The 21,366-nt window shown below is 39.2% G+C and overlaps 1 protein-coding gene across 6 annotated transcripts in view; it reads left to right on the forward strand.

Annotated features, from left to right (window-relative positions):
- The window catches only part of rptor (regulatory associated protein of MTOR, complex 1), a 151,109-nt gene that overhangs the window by 100,608 nt on the left and 29,135 nt on the right, over nt 1-21,366 (forward strand). For all 6 annotated transcript variants that reach the window (XM_026359910.1, XM_026359914.1, XM_026359909.1 and 3 more), the window contains exons 13-22: nt 718-801; nt 1,403-1,513; nt 2,314-2,388; nt 2,526-2,591; nt 5,545-5,736; nt 8,692-8,832; nt 9,998-10,118; nt 10,586-10,726; nt 13,458-13,613; nt 19,647-19,765. In XM_026359910.1, coding sequence (XP_026215695.1) covers nt 718-801; nt 1,403-1,513; nt 2,314-2,388; nt 2,526-2,591; nt 5,545-5,736; nt 8,692-8,832; nt 9,998-10,118; nt 10,586-10,726; nt 13,458-13,613; nt 19,647-19,765 — 1,206 coding nt within the window. The remainder of the gene's footprint in view (nt 1-717; nt 802-1,402; nt 1,514-2,313; nt 2,389-2,525; nt 2,592-5,544; nt 5,737-8,691; nt 8,833-9,997; nt 10,119-10,585; nt 10,727-13,457; nt 13,614-19,646; nt 19,766-21,366) is intronic.

Genomic DNA, 21,366 nt, shown 5'->3' on the forward strand with positions numbered 1-21,366 from the left:
GTCACGCTCGCAGAAAGTCACGGAGAGTGCTAATAATACATTAGGTCTTTGTGGAGGTATTCTGTGTGTGTGTGTGTGTGTGTGTGTGTGTGTGTGTGTGTGTGTGTGTGTGTGTGTGTGTGTGTGTGTGTGTGTGTGTGTGTGTGTGTGTGTGTTGACTTGGGTTCCTCCATATGCCTCCATATGTTTGTTCCCACACACTCACATGGGGATGGAGCGGTGTCCAGTCCTCCCTCAGGCTTTGTCCTGCAGTGCACCCCACACGCCACCCCCCCCAACACACATAGTGTATATGCTTTTAGCACGTACCTTATGCATCCTTAAAATAGTTCTCCTTGGCCAAAACCACTACATCATTCTGCACTGGTTGCATCTACAAATACACATAAACCGACATGCACCCACACACTCGGGTATTGTCTTAAACCAGGATCTTCTTAAGAAGCCAAGTGAAATGGCAGCCAAGAGGACGCACCTAGTCGCCCACACAAATGCCCACGCTCATACACACAGTGTGTGCGTTTGTGTGTGTGTTTAAGTAAACAAGCACGATTTGGTGCCAGTTTGTTAGCTGTAGTGGTGGGAGAGCCACCTGTTTCACTCCACCTCCTCATCCTCTCTGCCGTTTCTCCTGCTGTCCTTCCTCTTCCTTTAATCTCAGGCTTCCTCTCAATTTGGAGGTGGCACAGTTGACCTCTGACCTTTGTCTTCTTTTAGGTCCTCCTTAGTCAGGTGCATCGGCTGCGGGCTTTAGACCTGCTTGGACGGTTTCTGGACCTGGGACCGTGGGCAGTCAGTTTGGTGAGTTCCGCTCTAGACCAGTTCTCAACATCACAGTGACATCTGATAGTCACATCATATTGCTTTATATTGTGTAATGTATTACATTTGTATTATATTCACACCAAGAGGCAGCATTCTCTACTGTATGTTAAAACCTTCAAACATTTCTGTGCGTAGGATGTAAGATATCATCCATCTGCAGACTTATTTTTTGGCTTTTCAGGTGTAATTTTTCAGTCACAGTCAGGACATACTATCTGGGTGGACAAAATGTTCTTTTGTTACGCTGCATTCTGTAGTTGATTCTGCTTGAGTGGGACATTAAAACCACCAGGTGGTGTTACTGTTGTTGTGGCTGATCGGTGTGTATTAGTATAATAACTGTCTCAGATCCGGCCTTTGTTGCTTTATGATGCCACTTATAGTCAAAGTTAGGCTATGCTGTAGTTTCGTTATCTGTCTTTGTCTCCTGCTCAGGTGAATTTCCATTATCATGTTTACATTTCAGACCACAGATGTGTCTATGTGGTCAGACTTGACAGTTCATTCAACAGCAGCATGTGTCATATAAGTCCAAAGTGGGTACTGCTTTGTAAACACCAGCGTTTTTTGTTTCCAGGCCCTGTCTGTGGGGATCTTCCCCTATGTGTTAAAGCTGCTTCAGAGCTCAGCCAGAGAGCTGCGGCCGCTGCTGGTTTTCATCTGGGCTAAAATCCTGGCTGTGGACAGTGTAAGTTATGTAAAACACTCATTACGGACCTTCTCTTCTAAACTCCTCATTGTCTTGAGGCATTTACTTTATCAGCATTTTTACATCAGCAGGTTATTGCCATTAAATTAATTCTGTCTGCATCATAATGGCTGACACTAGGGATAAATAAAGGAAAAGAGGCTTAAGTAGATAGAAATTTAAAAAGAAAAAAGCATGTACAATTATATTAGTGGCCTACAACTTTTTTAGCACTTTCTTTGTTTTGGGTGGAATGATTTGAAACCAAATCTCAAAAAGGCAAAGCTGATTAAGTTTTATCTGGGCAAGGTTTTTTTTTTTTTATATATTCTGTGATGAAATATAGCTTCATTTTGGGGATAGACTGGCAGTATTGTTTGCAATGACTTCATTTACCTTGATTTGTTTTTTAATAAGAAAGAAAATGGCGTACTCCCACACACTTTTCTCAATCAGACTTTGACTTTGATCTAGACCAGGTAACTTAACTGTCACTTTCATTTTGCCGGAGACTAAAACATGATGCAAAATGCAGTAAGTGCCTCAATGTAACCTTCCTGAGAGCTTGTGAGTCATCATATTTTTACAATAAGTGAAATGATTCAGAATAATGAATGATGCACATCTCCATTCTTACATGCTTCATTCATAATACTGCCCTGCTCAGCCTGGGAAACATTCATTAATTTGTGGTATGGAGATGCTACCATTAGAGAAGTGGACAATTACTTACTATGTTACAACTGATGTCAGTCTTGTGTGAGTTGAACGTGACTCTCCACCTTGCCGTGTCTCTACAGTCATGTCAAGCTGACCTGGTGAAGGACAATGGGCACAAGTACTTCCTGTCTGTGTTAGCTGACAATTACATGCCAGTAAGTATGAACTGATAGTGTGATTTTTGCATAAGTTTGCTGCAAGGTGTTAAAGTGTGTAAAACAAAAGAGCTCAGAAAGAGAAAGTCAATTTGTTGACATAAAAGAAGATCTCAGAGATCTGGTCTTTGTTTCAGGCTGAGCATCGGACCATGGCTGTCTTCATATTAGCTGTTATCGTCAACAGCTACAACACAGGACAGGTACGAGTGTGTGTACACGAACATGTTTGGAATCTGTACTGTATGTGCATATTTATGCCCTCGCTGCTTTCACTTTGCTTGCTAGTAACCTGAAAGTGGAACGTACAAAATCATTTACTTACTTCCCTCACTGGAACCACAGCAGGTTCATTCAGGACTAGCTGCCACTCTGAGAAATGATTCCATCATCCCATTGTGTATTTCCAGGAGATATTGGTTATGTGACAGTTTTGTCGCCACCAGTCCCCTCTATAATCTCTGTGTCTGTCCCAGCCACCCTCATTGTGACACTTTATCACCACAAGAATCACTTGGACCTGCTCCTGGCCTCTCCTTCAATCCAAGAAGCTTTTTGTGCCTGGTGCTGCTCAAACGCCAAAGGGTGCAATGTTGGGATGATGTAGCTTGTCACTTTACGGAATACACATACGCAGACTTGTTGACATACTATTTTGCAAAGAAATATTCCACCCATCACCCCCTCTGCTCCATGTCTCCTGCTCTGTGCGTATTTTTCTCTCTAGTTGTGACTATTATTTGACTCATTCATTTTTTCCTTGCTACCTACAGTACTTTTCTCTCTTGGCACTATATAAATGTAACAAATCAGAAAAGCTGTATGTGCTCTCAAGCTCTGAAACACCCATTCATCTTCCATACCACTGTGTTCTTAATGCTTCTACCTCTCTCACATGCCTGTAAATAATAGATGATCCCCAACAATTACAGAGAGACTCTCTGCCTACTCCACATCTCCATTATTTATCCCTCATACTTTCAACAACAGCGCTCATTACTGTAGCATCGCTGTTGCAAACATGTCACAGAGCACCGGCATCTTAATATACTAGCTCCCGGGATTCAGCTGGGAGCTGCGGTCAGAGCTGAGGGAGCAACGCAAGCGCAATCTGAGACACATAAAGAAAGTAAAGGAGGTCGAAGAGATGGGGCACATCATGTCATTTGTAATAAAAAGATTTGATCTTATTACTTTACAATCTGCAGGAGACTGAGGAGGTGTCTCAGCACAATAAAGGTGTCCATTTGTTGTGGTTTATGTGGAATCCGCGTATCATTGGTTGATTCGTTTTTCAATTTAAAATGAAAAATCAAACAAAAATAAAAACACACTTATTTTTTCAATTTTCGTTTCCAAACCATAATGAAAACCTTATGTCATGTAAAATGCTTTAAAGCAGTCCTCAGTTGTAACTTTGTTGTGTTTAAACCTGTGTCTCAGGCTGTTCAAAGACGACACATTATTGTGTCTTTATGTTTGTAAAGGTTCCCTACATCTAAATGTGTTTCATATGCCTGATATTGCGCTTAAGTCTGCTTGAAACTACACTACTGATGGGAACACAACTCAGTTACGATCGAGGACTGATTAAAAGCTTGTTACATGACATTGAGATCTTCTGACTGTTACTATGGTTATTTAGTTAAAAGTTCCTCGTGCCATGAAATTTTACAATAACATGCCAACGCTGTTACCACGACAATATATTTAATGCACAGTGTTTGCACTTTGACTGTTTGATGCTGAAATAATCAGGCTGCGCGCGGTTCTTCAGTTCTGGCGGACACTCACTTTTTGGCACAACATGTCATTTATTACCAATGAAAAAATGGTAATGGAGTATGAGTGCTTGTTATCAGTTTTTTCTATTTTTGATTTAAGCACAAAACTGGAAAACTAACAGTTATCTGTCTATTTGTTTTGTTTTGTTTTGTTTTTTGTTTTTGGAAACAAAAATTGAAAAAACAAGTTTTTTTGTTTTTGTTTTTTCGTTTTAAATTGAAAAACGATTCAACGAAGAATACACAGATTATGTCGGTTTTAGGCGTTGATGCATACGACTGAGTTGTCAGACAAAACAAATTTGCCTTAAATGTTTAGTAAGCAACAGGAATGTTATTACTGATAGTTCAGTAATTACTGATATCTCACAGTTAGTTAAAAAAAAAAAAAAGAATCTGAATATCAAAATAAAAATATATATAATACAAAATACCTATTTATTAAAGGAATATCTGGATCTTTGGGTCCAGGTTTTAAGCAACCACCAATAAACAGTTTCTGGTTTATGCATTATGTTACATTTCTATTAGGGAACCACTTTAGCCCAGGTCATTCCAGTCAGGCCTGAGTTACTGACTTTGATTTGCTCATGCTTGTACTTTTAATGTTTAATGCCTCTCCCCATTCAGGTGAAGTGCTCTACTTGTTACCTCATGAAAAGATGAAACAAAGGCAACTGAAAACAGGAGAGCGCTCATTAATGCTCTGCACAAAATAAATCGATTTAATCTAAAAAGGATTTAGAATAAAGGATACCTGCTATTGTATTGTACTTTTGCCTGCTTCAAACCTTGATGGACCAATTATCCTTTGTTCACAAAAAGATATGAATAGGTCTGAAGAGGTTCAAAAGAATAAGTCATACTGCTGCAGAGCTATTAGACTTTTTGAGTGTCATGCAGTGTGAGGCTACAGGACTAACTGGCTAATGAGTTTCAAGTCTGCTCCCAACCTGGAGCCTCTGTGCTGCTCAGGAGGGTTCGACTGATATATGACACAGATATTATACTTTTATTAAATATAAAACTCTAACAGGTCACTGTATGCCACTACAGTTTGTCCAGGTCATGTCTTTGAATCCAATATGTACTGTACATGGACAATAGGACAACGTTTGAGTGTACCAATGGTTGGTGACTTAAGAGAATGATTGTATCTAACACAAATGTTCTTTTCACTGTTATTGCCTCATACTTCACAGTTATTAAAATCATCTTAAATTTCCTGAACGTGCTCATCCACAGATACTTTCCAGTTTCAAACCCTGAAACTGCAAAGGCTATATTTAAACAACTGAACATCTCTCACACTCCTTGTTTCTGCATCACCCCTCCTTCCTTCCTGCCCTCTCACTCTCCTCTCCCCCACCAGGAGGCCTGTTTGCAGGGCAACCTAATAGCCAACTGCCTGGAGCAGCTGTCAGACCCTCACCCCCTGCTCCGCCAGTGGGTGGCCATTTGCCTGGGCCGCATCTGGCAGAACTTCGACCCAGCACGGTGGTGTGGAGTCCGCGACAGCGCTCACGAAAAGCTCTACACCCTGCTATCAGATCCCATCCCTGAGGTGAGAGGTCAATAGCAGGGTTCTGGTGATTTTAATTGTTTATAACCTTGTTCTGCAGAAAGAGAGCTGTAATGACTTGGTTGGTGAATATCTGTGTTAGGTTTTAGCTATGGTGAGTAATTTTGTCTAGAAACATTTCAAAATAATTTGTAAAATTTTATCTTAGTTAGGAATTCAGTCTGTTTTCCTTTTTTCATCTGGAGCTGTTAAGATTCTGATTTGGATATCTTTATATTAGAATTATCTTTAGGTCCTTTTTTTTTATTTTTTTTATAGCGCAATATTCACTGCAAAACAAAGCAGATGAATTTACCGTAATTAGATTTAGATTAGAGAATGTTAGTCTCCTTAAATAATCAAAATGAATAGACAAATTGTCTTTTTAATGAACCTTTATCTTGAACCGTCTGAGGTTTCACTTCATTAGTCTTTTCGACTACTTTCATCGTTTGAAAGATTTACTTTTTTAGGGGGTGTGGGTGTATGTTTGAATTTGTCGGAATTAAAACCTCGCACAGTCCTAGCAGATAGGTGCCCTGAGCTAAAACTATGGCACTGAATAGTGCTGTACGATAAAAAAGTCATTCCGGATTATCTGCAGTTTCTGTTAAACATTGCTCAGTGTTAACTGTCTTTACCATGGATTAAAAAGTTGCATATTATATAAAAGATTTAGAATTAGATGATAACATACTTGACTTCATACAGGCTAGAATCTAATGTTTTTAAATCACACCAAAAATGCACTACAATAAAAACACGAAGACACACTCGTGCGTAACTAATGTGTTTCTACAGTGAGCACAGCAGACTTCACTGAGATTCAGTTTTGCAACAAAAAAGACACACACATATGTATGTGACTGGGTCATGTTTGGACCACTGGGACGGTGAGGCAGAGTTTGCCCCGAAGTTCACCCAGACACTTGGTGCCCCGCACACACAAACTACTAATATTTGCACACACTCAAACACATGCACACACAAAGAACATCTGTTTCTATCAGAGGGTTCCTCCTTCTTCTAGACAGACAGCTGCTTTGGCCGTAGGGTTAAAACTGAGGTCTGTGCCTGTTCTGTTTGTGCCCACACACACACACACACACACACACACACCATCACATACTCATACCCTATTAGCTGCATTTGCAAATTGTTCATTTATTTTACATCTTGCAGTGTGTCTGTTGTTTAAGGCCACAGGAGACTAAGATTGACTGATAATAATTGACTACGTCTTTGTAGAGAAATAGCAGGGTTAGCACAATTACAGGTAGATGAGTGCATTTTAAAGTTCTCCTTGGGTGTTGTGATGGGATGCCTCAGATGCTGTTCCCCAAAAGCACCACGGAGATGAGAGAAGAAACAGATGAAAAGTTTACAGACAGAAAGTAAAAGCAGTGCTTTTGTTCAGTTTTAGCAAAAGTCTGAGTGGATATGTAGAATCAAGACAACACTGGTTAAGTCACAGGTTAGACATACACACACACACAATACTGTACCTTTAATGTTTTGTTTTTTCATTTCTTTCCTAAAATATTTGGCTGTTTTTTTTTTTAAGACTCGGAAATCCAAAAACTCTGAATAACTGGAAATCGTTAATTTTCTTTTGAGAAGAGCATGATAATTTAAATTTATTACATTTCAATAAAAGAAGAGTAGAAAAGGGGACAACAAATGTAATTTATAATTGATTCATATATCAATTAAAAGAAAATATATCAAAAAAAAGAAAAGCTTATGTTTATAATACCGGGGTTTTGTTGGCAACTGCAGGAAATTTTTCATCCACCTTTTTAGAATAGTACATGTAGAAAAACAAAAACATAAGGTGAAATCTCAATTGACTTTTTACACATGAATGGTATGAAAAGCTTCACGTTACAACAACCCTGCAGTACTTGTTTATACTTACTTGATATGACATTCAGGTCCTCCTGCTGGTGAAGGGGTTGGAAATGTAATATACAATAGATACACAAATCAGTAACTACTGTATGAGCCCCCACCCTGGACCAACAACATACAATAATATATATGCTGCACTGTATACTGTGTTTTGAGTCTCTGTAAGTGTTTTGAAGACTAAAACGCTGAAATAATATGCAAGTATTGTTTAAGGTAGTTTTGTGAACTGTACATTAGGCAACATATTTTACTTCTTACTGCTAACTGTTTTAGCTGTAATCATACAGTCCATAAAGAAATGTACAAATAGCTACAGTAAATGACAGTGGTAACTTTCCATTATGACATTCCTATTTTCTAATTTGCTTTCAAGTCACAGCAGTTTTATGACTGTCTTTCTTTTCAGCTTATACAAAGGAAATTACAATATGTTCGTCTGATTTCAGGTGATCACTATAATTGGAGAAAATCAGACAACAATCAAAGCCACATCTGTGTGCTGTAGCGTCGTAACAATCAAACATTGCAGAGGTGATGCATCCTGATGCCTTCAAAAGAATGTTTTCTAAAAACATCCAAATATTCATTCTCATGCTGTAATTTGCTTCAGTTTGTGAACCCATTCCCACGTGGAAAATTATTTCTGTGCAATGGCAAGTTTGGATTAAATATCCAATGAAGCAGGAAGAGAAAGTAATGAGTTATAGTGACAAAAAACTGCTTGCTGGGGCGCACAGTACTGATGATTTCTTGTGCATTTCATAGTGATACATTGAGAGAAAAACTAACCAAAATTACAACTAAAACTTTTATCTGCTGATCTCGCAAACATCCAACATTTTTAAATTAGTCTGGCGAGCAAATATTTTAGTTTCAAGGTGAAGGCCTAAACTGTGATTTTCTGAGCTTAGATTAAAAAAAACAGATCAAAGTGACAAAACTATTCAGCCACATCACAAATGTGTGCTTGAGATGTTTTTTGGACATTTATAGAAACAAGAAGAAATTGGAATAAGGTTGAAAGGGTTCTGTTTTTTGTTGCCGTAGGTGAGGTGTGCAGCTGTCTTTGCTCTGGGGACGTTTGTGGGGAACTCTGCTGAGAGGACAGACCACTCCACCACCATCGACCACAACGTAGCCATGATGCTGGCCCAGCTCATCAACGATGGCAGCCCTGTGGTCCGCAAGGTCACTGCAATACTTAAACATCCACACCCACAAAATACAGTGGCAAGACAAAATATGTAAATGTAAATGTTGTGGTTTTCTGCATTAATTTCTCATAAAACATGAACTGATATTCATCTAAGTCAAAAGTATTTCCAAATATAACGTGCCTAAAGTAATAACCCAGAAATAACCTCAACCAGACGCTTTCTGACAGCTGTTCAGGAGGATTTTTAGTCCATTCTTCCAGGCAGAACTGCTTTAGCTCTATCATAAATATTCTGTAGACGTCTAATGTGTGTGGCTCTCTTCAAGTCGTTCCATAGCATCTCTATTGGGTTGAGGTCTGGGCTCTGACTTGGCCACTCCAAATAGCCAATTTTGTTTTTCTAAAGCCATCCTGACCTGCTTTTGTGTTTTGGGTCATTGTCCTGTTGCATCACCCACTTCTACGGAGTTTCAGATGATGTACAGATGTTCTCACATTATCCTAAAGAACTTTTTGAATAAACTTGGGAATTCTTCTTCCCCATCATTTTGAAACCCTTTCGAGCTTTCAATTCAATTCAATTCAATTTTATTTGTATAGCGCAAATTCACAACAGAAGTCATCTCAAGGCACTTTACAGTGTATGGTTTAAGACCTTACAGAGTATAATTATTCACAAAAATGATATAGAAAACCCAACAATCCTCATCTTTATGTAAATCATCAATTCTTGATCCTAGAAAAGCTCTGAAAGCTCCTTTTGGCCAGGCGTGGCTTACATAAGCACATTCAAACTTTGAGTGTTTTTTTGTCAGTCAAAGTAGCTCTAATCTACACTGACTCATGACACATGACTCCAATTAGCTTTTTGAAGGTCATTATTCACATGTAGTTTTTCACTCACACTGTGAGGTTTTTACGGATGTTGTCAATAAAGGCATGAAAGATAGGATTTTTTTTTATTATAATTGTTAATACTCCTGAGTTAGATGAAGATCAAATCACATTTATATATCAAATTAATTCAGATAACCACACAATTTGAAAAGATTCAGATATTCTTTCTTGCCACTGCACATACATTGTTTATTCTATTATTACATGCATCAGACAGTAAGTCCTATGAGAAATCCCAAATGGAAAATAAAAGGAAGTAAATGGCTGTTTTTCATGATTTACTGTATCTGTGTGTTACAGGAGCTGGTTGTAGCACTGAGTCACCTGGTAGTCCAGTATGAAAGCAACTTTTGCACGGTTGCCCTCCAGTTTATAGAAGAAGAGAAGAACTACACTGTGCCGTCACCAGCCAACACTGCAGGTACTGTAGACAAAATATTTGTTTGGTTTGTCATTGTTCCAAAACTGTCCTACATTTTTCTATCAAAGGGTTTAGATTCAATTTAAGGAGGAGGCCAGGGGATGATGATGGAAACTCTTTCTGCAGCTCTGTTGACAGGAATTCCCTTTCCCCAAATTTAGTTTGTAGTCAAACAATTTCCAAAATTGATCCAACGAAAGGAATTGTAAGTACAGAGTTACTAACAAACAGGAGAAGGTTGTTGGCCTGTGGCATCACCATTTACAATGATTTCCCTGACTTTATCCCTAATTATTAAATCTGTATTCAACAGTTTAGCCCAAACCTTAGACCAAAACCCAGATTCTCAGGAGTTTTAAAGAAAAGGTTAAAGCTAGAGTGTTGTGTTGAAGGTCAGTGTCAGTAGTGTTTAACAATTTTTGGCTGTTGAGTCATTCTAGATGTTGTTCTCCTGTTTTTACATCCAGAGCCTGGTAACCTGACTCCAGTACGGGACAGCCCGGCCATTCCACGCCTGCGATCCGTCAACTCTTACACCAACATCCGAGCAGCCACCACTGCTCGCAACTTGAACAAGAGCCTGCAGAACCTCAACCTCAACGAAGAGGGTAGGAGAAAGTTGGGAAATGGAGTGAGGAAAAGATATAGTAGTAGGCAAATACAGTGGCAAGAAAAACTTTGTGAACCCTTTTGGAATTTCATGGTTTTCTGCATTAATTTATCATAAAATGTGCTCCGATCTTCATCTAACTCAAAACAATACAAAAACACAGTCTTCTGAAAATAATAGTCCAGAAACATTATATGTTTTCATGTTTTAATTGAACGTAAACATTCACAGTGCAGGGTGGAAAAAGTATGTGAACCCCTAGCGTGTCATATTTCCCCTCTAGCCCAATGTGTTGCTGAAAGCTGTCCTGCCCTTTAAAAACACACACCAGTTTTGGGTTTACTGTTGCAGCACTGTTGCTACTCTCCCTAGGCGTGGTCGTACTTTAAAGATGACTGCAAGAGCACAGTGCAGAATGCTGAATGAGGTAAAGAAGCATCCTAGAGTGTCAGCTAAAGACTTACAGAAATCTCTGGCACATGCTAACATTTTTGTTGACACATCTACAATAAGGAAAACATCAAACAAGAATGGAGTACATGGGAGGACACGACGGAAGAAGCCATTGCTGTCCAAAAAAAAAAAAAAATTGCAGCATGTTTGAAGTTTGCAAAAGAGCACCTGGATGTTCCACAGCACTACTGGCAAAATATTCTGTGGACAGATGAAACCAAAATGGAGTTGTTTGGATAACACACACAACACTGTGTGGAGAAGAAAAGGCACAGCACACCAAAATCAAAACTTCATCCCCACTGTAAAACATGGCAGAGGGAGCATCATGGTTTGGGGCTGCTTTGCTGCCTTAAGGTCTGGACTGATTGTTGTCATTGATGGAAAAATGAATTCCAGAGTTTATCAAGACATTTTGCAGGAAAACGTAAGATCACCTGTCACCAACTGAAGCTCCACAGAGGATGGGGGATGCAACAGCACAATGACCTAAAGCACACAAGTAATTCAACAAAAGAATACAGTAGCTTCAACAGAACAAAATACACCTTCTGGAGTGCCCCAGTCAAAGTCCTGACCTCAACCCTAAATGCTTTGGCACGACCTTAAGAGAGTCATTCACACCAGACATCCCAAGAATATTGCTACACTGAAACAGTTTTGTGAAGAGGAGTGGTCCAAAATTACTCCAGATCGTTGTGCAGGTCTGATCTGCAATGACAGGAAACGTTTAGTTGAGGTTATTGATGCCAAAGAAGGGTCAACCAGTTATTAAGTCCAATGGTTTTATTTTTTATTTTATGTTCAATAAAAACATATAATGTTTGTGTACTATTATTTTCAGCAGACTGTGTTTTTCTATTGTTGTGAGTTAGATGAAGATCAGAGCACATTTTATGACAAATTAATGCAGAAAACCATGAAATTCCAAAAGGTTTCACAAAGTTTTTCTTGCCACTGTACATTGGCTTCGGAAAGTATTCATGCCCTGTGACCTTTTGCACACTTGTGTTGTAGATTTAATATTAAATAAATATAACTGATAAGTTTCAGTCCACATACACTAACCCATGGTAACAGTACGGTGTGCAAAAAGTGAAGGGTTCTTAAATCACTGTAATCCAAGTAGAGACCAAATGGACATTTGAGTGTGTTCAGCTGTGGAGCATGGACATGCCAATCCTCAGGCTAACATCTTCATTGTCTCATTGCTATTCCTCAGTGTGACTTAGTAAACATTAATAAGAGGCTTCACAACCCAGCAGAGATAATAGTTCCGTTTATGGCGTGTTGATAGTCATCCCTGTCCAGCTCTCACATGCATAAGCAGGAGGAACATTGTCATCATTTGTGTTATGATGCTCCACTTCACACTGACTGTGTCTTACGTGTGTTGTGGATAAATGCAAGAATGCACATGGGGCTATTAGTGCAAATGTGCAGTTTAGCGAGTTTTAGTGATAATCATTTTCAAGATTTTGGCTTTGAAAAGTATTGTTCTTATTTAGTGGTGGACTTCGTTAATAAATAGTCATGCTTAATATTTATCCATATAATCTTATTTATACCAAACATCTGTCCGAATTTAGATCACATGACCTGCTGTCCAAACTGAGCTCTTAACTCTCTGTTTATGTCACCTGTCAGTGATTCAGACAGCCAACACCAACTGCCTGCCCTCTGTCGACCCCTGCCAGACTGAGTAATGTGTAAGCCGTAATGGAGCTAAATCACGCTCTTGATGAAGCACATAACCCACTGCTGACACCATTTCTAATTCACATTCTCAGTGCTTATTCCTATATACTGCAGTGTTTATCATCAATAAGCACAGTGCCGAGCATATTTCCATTCTCCACCAATCTCCATTTGCACATTTCAGCCTGCAGTCAGCTTTCAGATTGTGTGGCGTTTGGGTTTGTATGAGTCAGAGTAGTGATGATAAGGAGAGCTAGTGCAGGAGATGACTGAGGGTGACAGCTAAAATTAAGTTATGGCCAGGTTCTTGTGTTCCCCTGCAACGTCCAGGTATAGGGACTGTTTACACACCTCACACCTTATTGGACATTGATTTGACTATTGGCTTTGTGTTAGTCTTTTTACTACAATAACAATAATAAACTTAATTTATATGGCACTTTCACAGCAACTTAAGTGCTTTCTTAACAAAATAAGAGCCTCTTCTTCTGTGTCAACTGACATTGCATTTATATGCTAAGGATTTCTTTCCTGATTAGGTCTAAGACTTGTGGGTATATGTGCTTTCCTTCATTCAGGCGGACCAGCTGCCTTTTCTCCTGGTAACTTGAGTACCAGCAGCAGCGCCAGCAGCACCCTTGGGAGCCCCGACAATGATGAGTACATCCTTTCCTTTGAGACCATTGACAAAATGCGGCGGGTGTCCTCATATTCTTCCCTCAACTCTCTCATAGGTAACACCCTCACAGTCTGTCTGTGTGTTTTATTACATTTTACATTGCTTGTATGTGCAACTCCACCAGTTTTGTCCAGAAATCCAGAAATGTACATTTAATAGTCCGGTAATAGCAGTACAGAGCCTGCCAAAACAGTTGTATTGCTAGTTGTGTATTGTATGAAGGACCGTTTTGTAGTTAGATATAGAATATACTGTAACCCTGTTGATGCTGAATGTCATTCAGCTTTATGTATTCAACAGGACGTTTGTGTGACAAGCTGGGAATGTGGGAGTCAAATAAATAAAATGTGACAGGATTGGTAGTGTAGGATTAAGTTTGGCCCGGACAGTGCACCAAATCTCTGTTTATCCAAGGTATGAAATGTGTAAATTGCTAACAGACCCTTTAAAACCATCCAGATTATAAATCTATAAATCTATCATCAACTTAAAGCTGCAGAAATCAATTTTATATGAACAATGGATCAAATCACTATGTGTGGTGTGGAAGTATTTTCTGTAATGACAAATCCACAGAGAATTATCTCAAAACTTTGTAACCAGTTTGGACATTTGGAATCTGGTTGTTTCTTCACATATTTTCTGAAGCAGATGGCAGCTGATTTTGAGTTACTGTCTACCAAAAGTGGAAATGCATCCAGCAAACAAAAGACCCAGTTAATTTTGTATTGGAGACCATACCACCAAGATAATTTAGCATTTGTTAACATGTGACGTAAACTGCGTTTACCATGTCTTTACATGTCATGCATGTATGTGCAGAGTTCTTTCCCAAAATAGCCAAAAATTGATTAATTCAGCTTAAAGGAGGCCATGTTATTTTTCTTTTATGGTTTCTTTTAGGCCTCTACTGAAATAGTTTTAGATGATTTACAATTCCAAAAACACCTAAATGTTTTTCATAAAGTGGGGCCTTTATGCAGCACTTCCTCATCAGCTCTGTATGTTTTCACACCTGTCTCTTTAAAGGCCATCACTCTGAGTCTACTTTGTTCTGAGAAAAGTGGTGAGCCATGGATGTGTCATTAGAGCAGGTGGACACAAATCCATACGTTGTTGGCATGCGGATAACAAATTATGACCTAATGACATTTGTACATAGGACTGACCATTTTGCAAAGGCCCAGAAAAACTTAGTTTGAGTCTCAGGAAAGTCTTGTTATAAAGTGTTGCAGAGCACACAGACATTTGTCTTGGTTGATTGGTACATACATTCAGCTCATGTGTTGGCATTTTGCCAGTTTTTTTAATATGGACACCCATCATCACCACACTGAAAAATACTAAACACACAGACAAGCAAAATATGGCTCTGTCAGAAAGTAAATAATCATTTTCCATAATCAATTGTACTATTAGGCCCATAGCCATTGTTTGGAGGCTATGTAGGGTCTTGTTTTTGAATTTAACATCGCAACACCAGTAGTGTAAGTGTGGCAGGCTACAAATAGCAATGGTAAAACACAGGAACTGCCATCTCCAACACTCCCAAGAAGACTGCACTTGAATGAAAATAGAAACAAACAAATGATCAGGAGAATGTGATGGCGCCAGAGAGACATCTCAGGCCATCCCTGGAAAGGGTGAAAAACAAATAAAACTCTTCCAGTCTAAGAATAGAGCAGGTATAAGTGTTCAAAGTGTTTAAAGGACAGCAGAGCGCTGAGAAGAGTAGGGGGCAGCAGGATAGACCCTGTGAGCCACCTGAGGCCATTAAAGTGCTTTTCCTGATTCACACTGAAGTGCTCTCAGGTGATCAGCAGACTCCACCGTGCATCATGACAGCCAGTTTGTGTGCAAGCAGAAAAGCCATTAACTCACTCCCACCCCCAGGGGAAAGGGGAAAGTGAAACTGGGAAATCCCGTGTTCTCTAACTTTTTTTTTTTTGTTTCTCTTTGTTGTTGCATTTTAAGTTACAAACCTCCTGTTATCTTCCAGATACCCTGTCACATCCCACTTTGCTCTTTTTGTGTGGCACATAGTCGAAATGCAAAACAGAACTGAAAAGTAAATTGAGCTCTGGAGAACAGTGAATTTGTGTTGGCATGAAAGTAGGTATTGGAGCTATAATGAAATTTCTCATTGAGTGCTTTTTTTGATTTGTTCCCTAAGTGAATGCTACCTTATTTTAGGTGCACCTGGCTCAGTCAAACTCTGCTTAGCTTCATACCAGTCCACTGAGGGCACAGCCCAATTTCCTTCACTCTTAGATTTTACTTTCAGCACAGGGGGATGTGTGAATCACGATAGAGTCTCACTCGAACACATACACACACCTTTTTAAGTCATGCATCCATTTTTCTTTCACACAGGCAAGGGTGTTTAAATATTTTGCCTGCCCTATGATAGGTACATCAGGTCATCTTCTAATCTGGGACTTATCAACTAATGCAGAGTGAATCTAACTGGATTTTTAATGTTGAGGCACAGGTACCATGGGACACCAAAGATTAGAAATAAAAAAATACAATAACAACAGAGCTGGCACAGTGCTTGCTCTCATTACCCTTTTATCCAACAAATTTAGCATTCGGTGTTCGCTTAAACCTTTCTGAAACTCCTTGTGGGCCCTCAGCATTGGTTGTGAGGTCCCCATGTAAACACATTAAAAGACATATTGGTCTCACGCCCACTAAGCTGTGCCCCCACCTGAAAACGAGTCCCAGCCTCCCTGCACGCCTGTTTCTAACTTCAACATCCCAGTGTATAAACAATCAGAGCAGAGCAGATGAGTGGATGTTGGTAGCAATATTCAGGAGCAATAAGAAATGACTGAAATGCATACTCGAGTGCAGATGAGTCTGAATGTCACATCCATTCAGTTCAACTCAATTCTGACGTCACTTGTCAATTTGACTTTTTGTTTACCCATTTTTTTCTTCTTTCTTTTGTTTGGTTTAAGGTTTTTTTCAGTAAGATCCTCAGGGCTTTGTTTTATCTCACCTAAAAAAATACAGTAACTCTTTTGTTTCTTTTCAGTATAGACTAGAGCAACATATGTTCTCTGCTTTAATACATTTGTGTTTGTGTGAGCAAAGAGAAAGAGGCGTCAAGAGTGGCCTGTGCATGGTAGTGCAGCACTTTAGTACAAATTGAAACCATAAATGCAGCAACTGCTTTACCCTGGCCCACAGGAAACCAGCGGGTTAACAAAAGTGTGTGGGCGTCAGGACTTAGCTGCAGAATTAATATATTGATTTACATTTTAAACATTCATTCTTCTCTTTTTCTGTCTTCTCCCTCTTGAGTTCATATCTACAAATCCTACTACATTGCACTACAGCTATACTAGTGGCTGTGGGGTTGTAATGCTTGCTGTGAAGAAAAAAAAATTGTTATATGGAAAAAAGTTATGGTTCAAAGATGCTGTTTGGCTTATTAGAAGTCAGTGGACCATCAAAATTATTTTGAATCATTTATTATAACAATGTTGCATGTTGTGGCTTTAAAAATTACTAGTTGCTATAGTTCACGATGTTTGAATCATGACTGCGTCGACCAAGTTTTTTGCCATACTATTTAGTGGACTATATTTAATAAAAACAAAGCTGGTTGTGCTAAATGAAGGTTAGTGCATCATGAAAGTTATTAGGATTAATCCACAACAAAGTTTTATTTTTTGCCACTTCATTTTGTAGCTGTTGACTAGAGAAGTTACCAACTGGTTTTATTAGATGAAAGTCCACTGGAGGCTGAGATTCATCTTACTGTTTGTAGTCGGGTATTTGATCCTGTGCTGCAAAGTCAGTAAAAGGATGCCTGGTCAAAATTAACTTATATGTGTATGACTTTATGATATGAATTTAACTATTTAATAAATACTAAATGTATGATTATAAAATACAAAAGGTAACCACACAATGGTCACAAACTGAGCTACAATGCAGTGTCTACTTCATTCTGGCTTTGTGTTGCTGCCCGGTCAGATGTTACTGCTCTCCGGCCTTGTTTCTTTCTACTGTAACACTACTGTAGAGGGGGTTTATCGAGTAAAAGTTAGCTTGGAAGAGAGCTGCAGCTAGGCATGAATAAAACTGAAGCGACCCAAACCACCTTGGAAACTGGTTCAAATGATCAGATCACAACCTGTCTCGGTGGTTGTCCACTTGTGATCTGATCGTTTAAGAAGTTTTAGAAATCGATTGTAAATGTAGTTGTACAGAAGAACCATGCACGCTCACATTCACACCTATAGGCAATTTAGTTTCCCAAGTAACCTAACTTGCATGTCTATAGATTGTGAGGGACCAGAAAACCTGGATGACGTGCAAGTTGCATACAGAAATCTTTTTAAACCCAGAATCTTCTTGCTGTGAGCAGACCACTGCACCACTGTGCAGTCAATTCACCCTGCTTAAAATATGTGAAATATTTTGAAAATAAAAGTTTCTTCTCTGCTTTCAAACGCTTTGATGCATTTTTTATGCCTCAACCATTTAAAGCTAAAAAAAAAACAATCACTCTATGGTGTATTTTATGTCATCTGCCAGTATTGAAGAGGCCATAAAACAGTGATGCAGTGGATTCATTTAGCCAGTGGTTAACATCTTTACTACTGTTCATCCATTTTACGCTGCACTAGTCTTGAAATGACACTTGTGTCATGTCAGGACAAGGCACTGGTGCAGCGTTCAGTCACTGAGTAATGTCTGCCTTTATGTTCCCGTGTGTGTGCAGAGGCAGTGCAGTGTAATTTGTTTGCACCCGTAATGTAGCGCGGCAGTTACACGGGACAGGAACCATACTTCACATTTATCAACTGGCTGTATACTGCAGCAGCTAACACACTGGCTAGCCATCGCTAATCATAGCCTGCCCCTCAGGCTGCAGCCTAATCACCTCTTTAACTCCCTCACTCAGTTTTTCTCCCTCAGTCACTCTTGTCCTCTCTATCTTTTCATCTCTCAGCACTTCTTCTGGTTTATTGTTTTATTTTTTTTCTTTCTTTGCATTCCTTCTATTTCTTTTACCTTTTTGATCCATCTGTGCCTGTGTGCCATACCTCAAAGCATACACTGTTCTGAAATGCCTTATTCTTCTCTGTCCTCTTTTTATTTTCTACGTCTTTCTTCCCTCTGGCTTGATCTCCACTCTTGCAGCTCTAGGGCTTATGGAAAAGTGGAGAATATGGCAAGGACATAGAGAGATGGTAAAGCTAAAACAAAATGATGCTTAAATGTCAGGTTTACATAGATACTTACAGGTTGGAAAGATCTTAGAAGGCAAAGCAAAGTGGCAGCTAAGAGGAAACATCAACAGTTGAAGACTTTCCCACTCAGCTTTCCACATTTAGAGGGAGACAGACTAGAAATAGAGCCACAGTGACATTGATGGAGGCTTGATGCACTGCAGGCAACACGCCAAAGCAAATAAAACCCCAAATTAAGAGAGGATTTGTGAAAGAGGAAAAGGTTGTTGACTACACAAAGAAATGTGTGACTGACAGTCTGAAGCTTTATGCAAACTAACACCAGGAAACAATCCCCCATAATATGACAGGAGAAGATGGCAAGTGAGCAAACAGGCAGGAAAAGGACAGTTAAAAATCATAAGTTCAGATAATAATCAGCAAAGTAAAGTGAAACTGAAAAAAGAGGAATAACGATGGATGAATAAAACTACCTGACATTAGTAGAGACTTTACTTATTTGTATTCATGATAACAGAAGCTCCAGTGGATGAGGATAGCCAGCTGCCTGTGTGTGTGTGTGTGTGTGTGTGTGTGTGTGTGTGTGTGTGTGTGTGTGTGTGTGTGTGTGTGTGTGTGTGTGTGTGTGTGTGTGTGTGTGTTGATAATGTGCATTACTTGACATTGTAGGTCATTTTCCCTCTGCCACCTCAACACGTCCAACAACTGCAGCAGAGGAAAATGACTGGGAAGGGTAGCGTGATGCTAATGAGATGATTGTGCAATGCCACTGCTGTTGTGATGAGCTAATGTGACTTGTGTTTTCTACAACATACTCTACAGACAGAATATTTTTTGTAGAACTTATTGAAATTATTTGCTCTGTGTGTCTTCTCCAGGTGTGTCCTTCAACAGTGTTTACACTCAGATCTGGAGAGTGCTGCTACATCTCGCTGCAGACCCGTTTCCTGAAGTGTCAGATCTGGCCATGAAGGTGCTGAACAGCATTGCGTATAAGGTATGTTGTGTGTCAAGTGTTTTAAAACTACCGTACACAAATGCTCACACTGACATTACAGTATTTAAATTTTTTTCTACTCTTGTCCTCATAAGTCATTGTTTTTTTTTTCCTCTCTGTATCTATATGTCAGTTTGTTATCACATGGTTATGCTGTGAAAAAGATCAATTTCCAGCACACACTTCTCACCCTCCCACTGCCATTTTCCACCAGCAAAAGGCCATTACTTTTGTGCAAATGCAATTAAGGGCCAATGACTCCCCCAGGCTTGGCAGTGCAAAGCAGGGCAAAGTGGCTGCCGTAACTTAAGGAGCCATAATAGCCACTATAGTCCACCACCCATCCTAACCCAGAGGCAAAATTTCTTGTTTCCACCAACACCAATTGTCCCCTCTGTTACTTTCAGACAAGTGGCATCTCCGCCATTAGACTCCCTACTGGACTGCAATAAGAAACAACAGGACTTGATTTACAATATAATGCAATCGTTTTTGCCAACTAAGGCACTGCACTGTCTGGCAACACACTGTAGTATTACTTTCTGTGAACCTACAGAGCTGAAGTCAACTGAGCAAAGACTGGTGTCATATTTGTAAAAATTAGCACTCTGACAGCTAACATATGGGAACAAACAGATTTTCAGCCACACTATAAACTCGAGACGGCCAAATGAAACAGAAAGAGAGGCAATTTAGTCTAGCACTGCACATATCCCAGACCTTCTGCATCTATTAATTATAAGAGGTGTGATCCCTAATTGATAAAAATGAGGTATGCCTCAAGACTGGCAACAAGATTTTCAAGTTTTAACTTCTATAGGACAAAGACAGAGCTTACACAAAGCAATCAGTTGTCTGCATTCAAACTATTTGGTTTCAGCTTTGATAAGTCACATATGTATGTATGTATGTATGTATGTATAAAAAATACACTTAATTTTAAAATGGATTTTGGTGATCTGAAGACAAGTGAACAGCTGAGTTGCGTCTGTCTGTGTACATGTGCCTTGAAGGTGACTTCACTAATGACATATTTTCTTTTAACATCCTTGTTGGGGATGTACAGTATCAGGATACATGTAGGTTAACACTTCACTACAACTCTGATGTCATATGCGACGTCTCTAACTTGCTAAAGGTAGTGATAAACATTTTGACATTTAAAAAGAACTGAACGACTGAAAAACGGATTCCTCACTTTCTGCAGTTAATGAATTATCATAGACGGAGCCACATTTTTATTCTTGCAGAGTTCGTCGGAGACAGCTTAATCACATTCATCCACAGCTCAGAAGTGTTAACATCAGCCTATCTGGGTATTCAGCTCTTTTAATTAGGATTCTGAATGTCAAATGTTATTGATTTGTAACTAAGTGAACAAGGTCATCAGCTAATTAAAATGTACTTGCTTCTCAGATAATGAAAACTTTAAATGCTTTCCTAATATCCCCCCTTGTGGTACTATACATGATCTAAGTGTTTCTGGTCTTTTGACTGGTACATTTGTAGCACAAAAAAGATTCAAGCACTTGATTTTTTTGACAATGGATCAAAATTTTTACCTGCGTAATGAAAACATACAAGTCAACCCCTGTTTCAGA

This window comes from Anabas testudineus, chromosome 1, assembly GCF_900324465.2.
Source record: "Anabas testudineus chromosome 1, fAnaTes1.2, whole genome shotgun sequence".
NCBI lineage: Eukaryota > Metazoa > Chordata > Actinopteri > Anabantiformes > Anabantidae > Anabas > Anabas testudineus.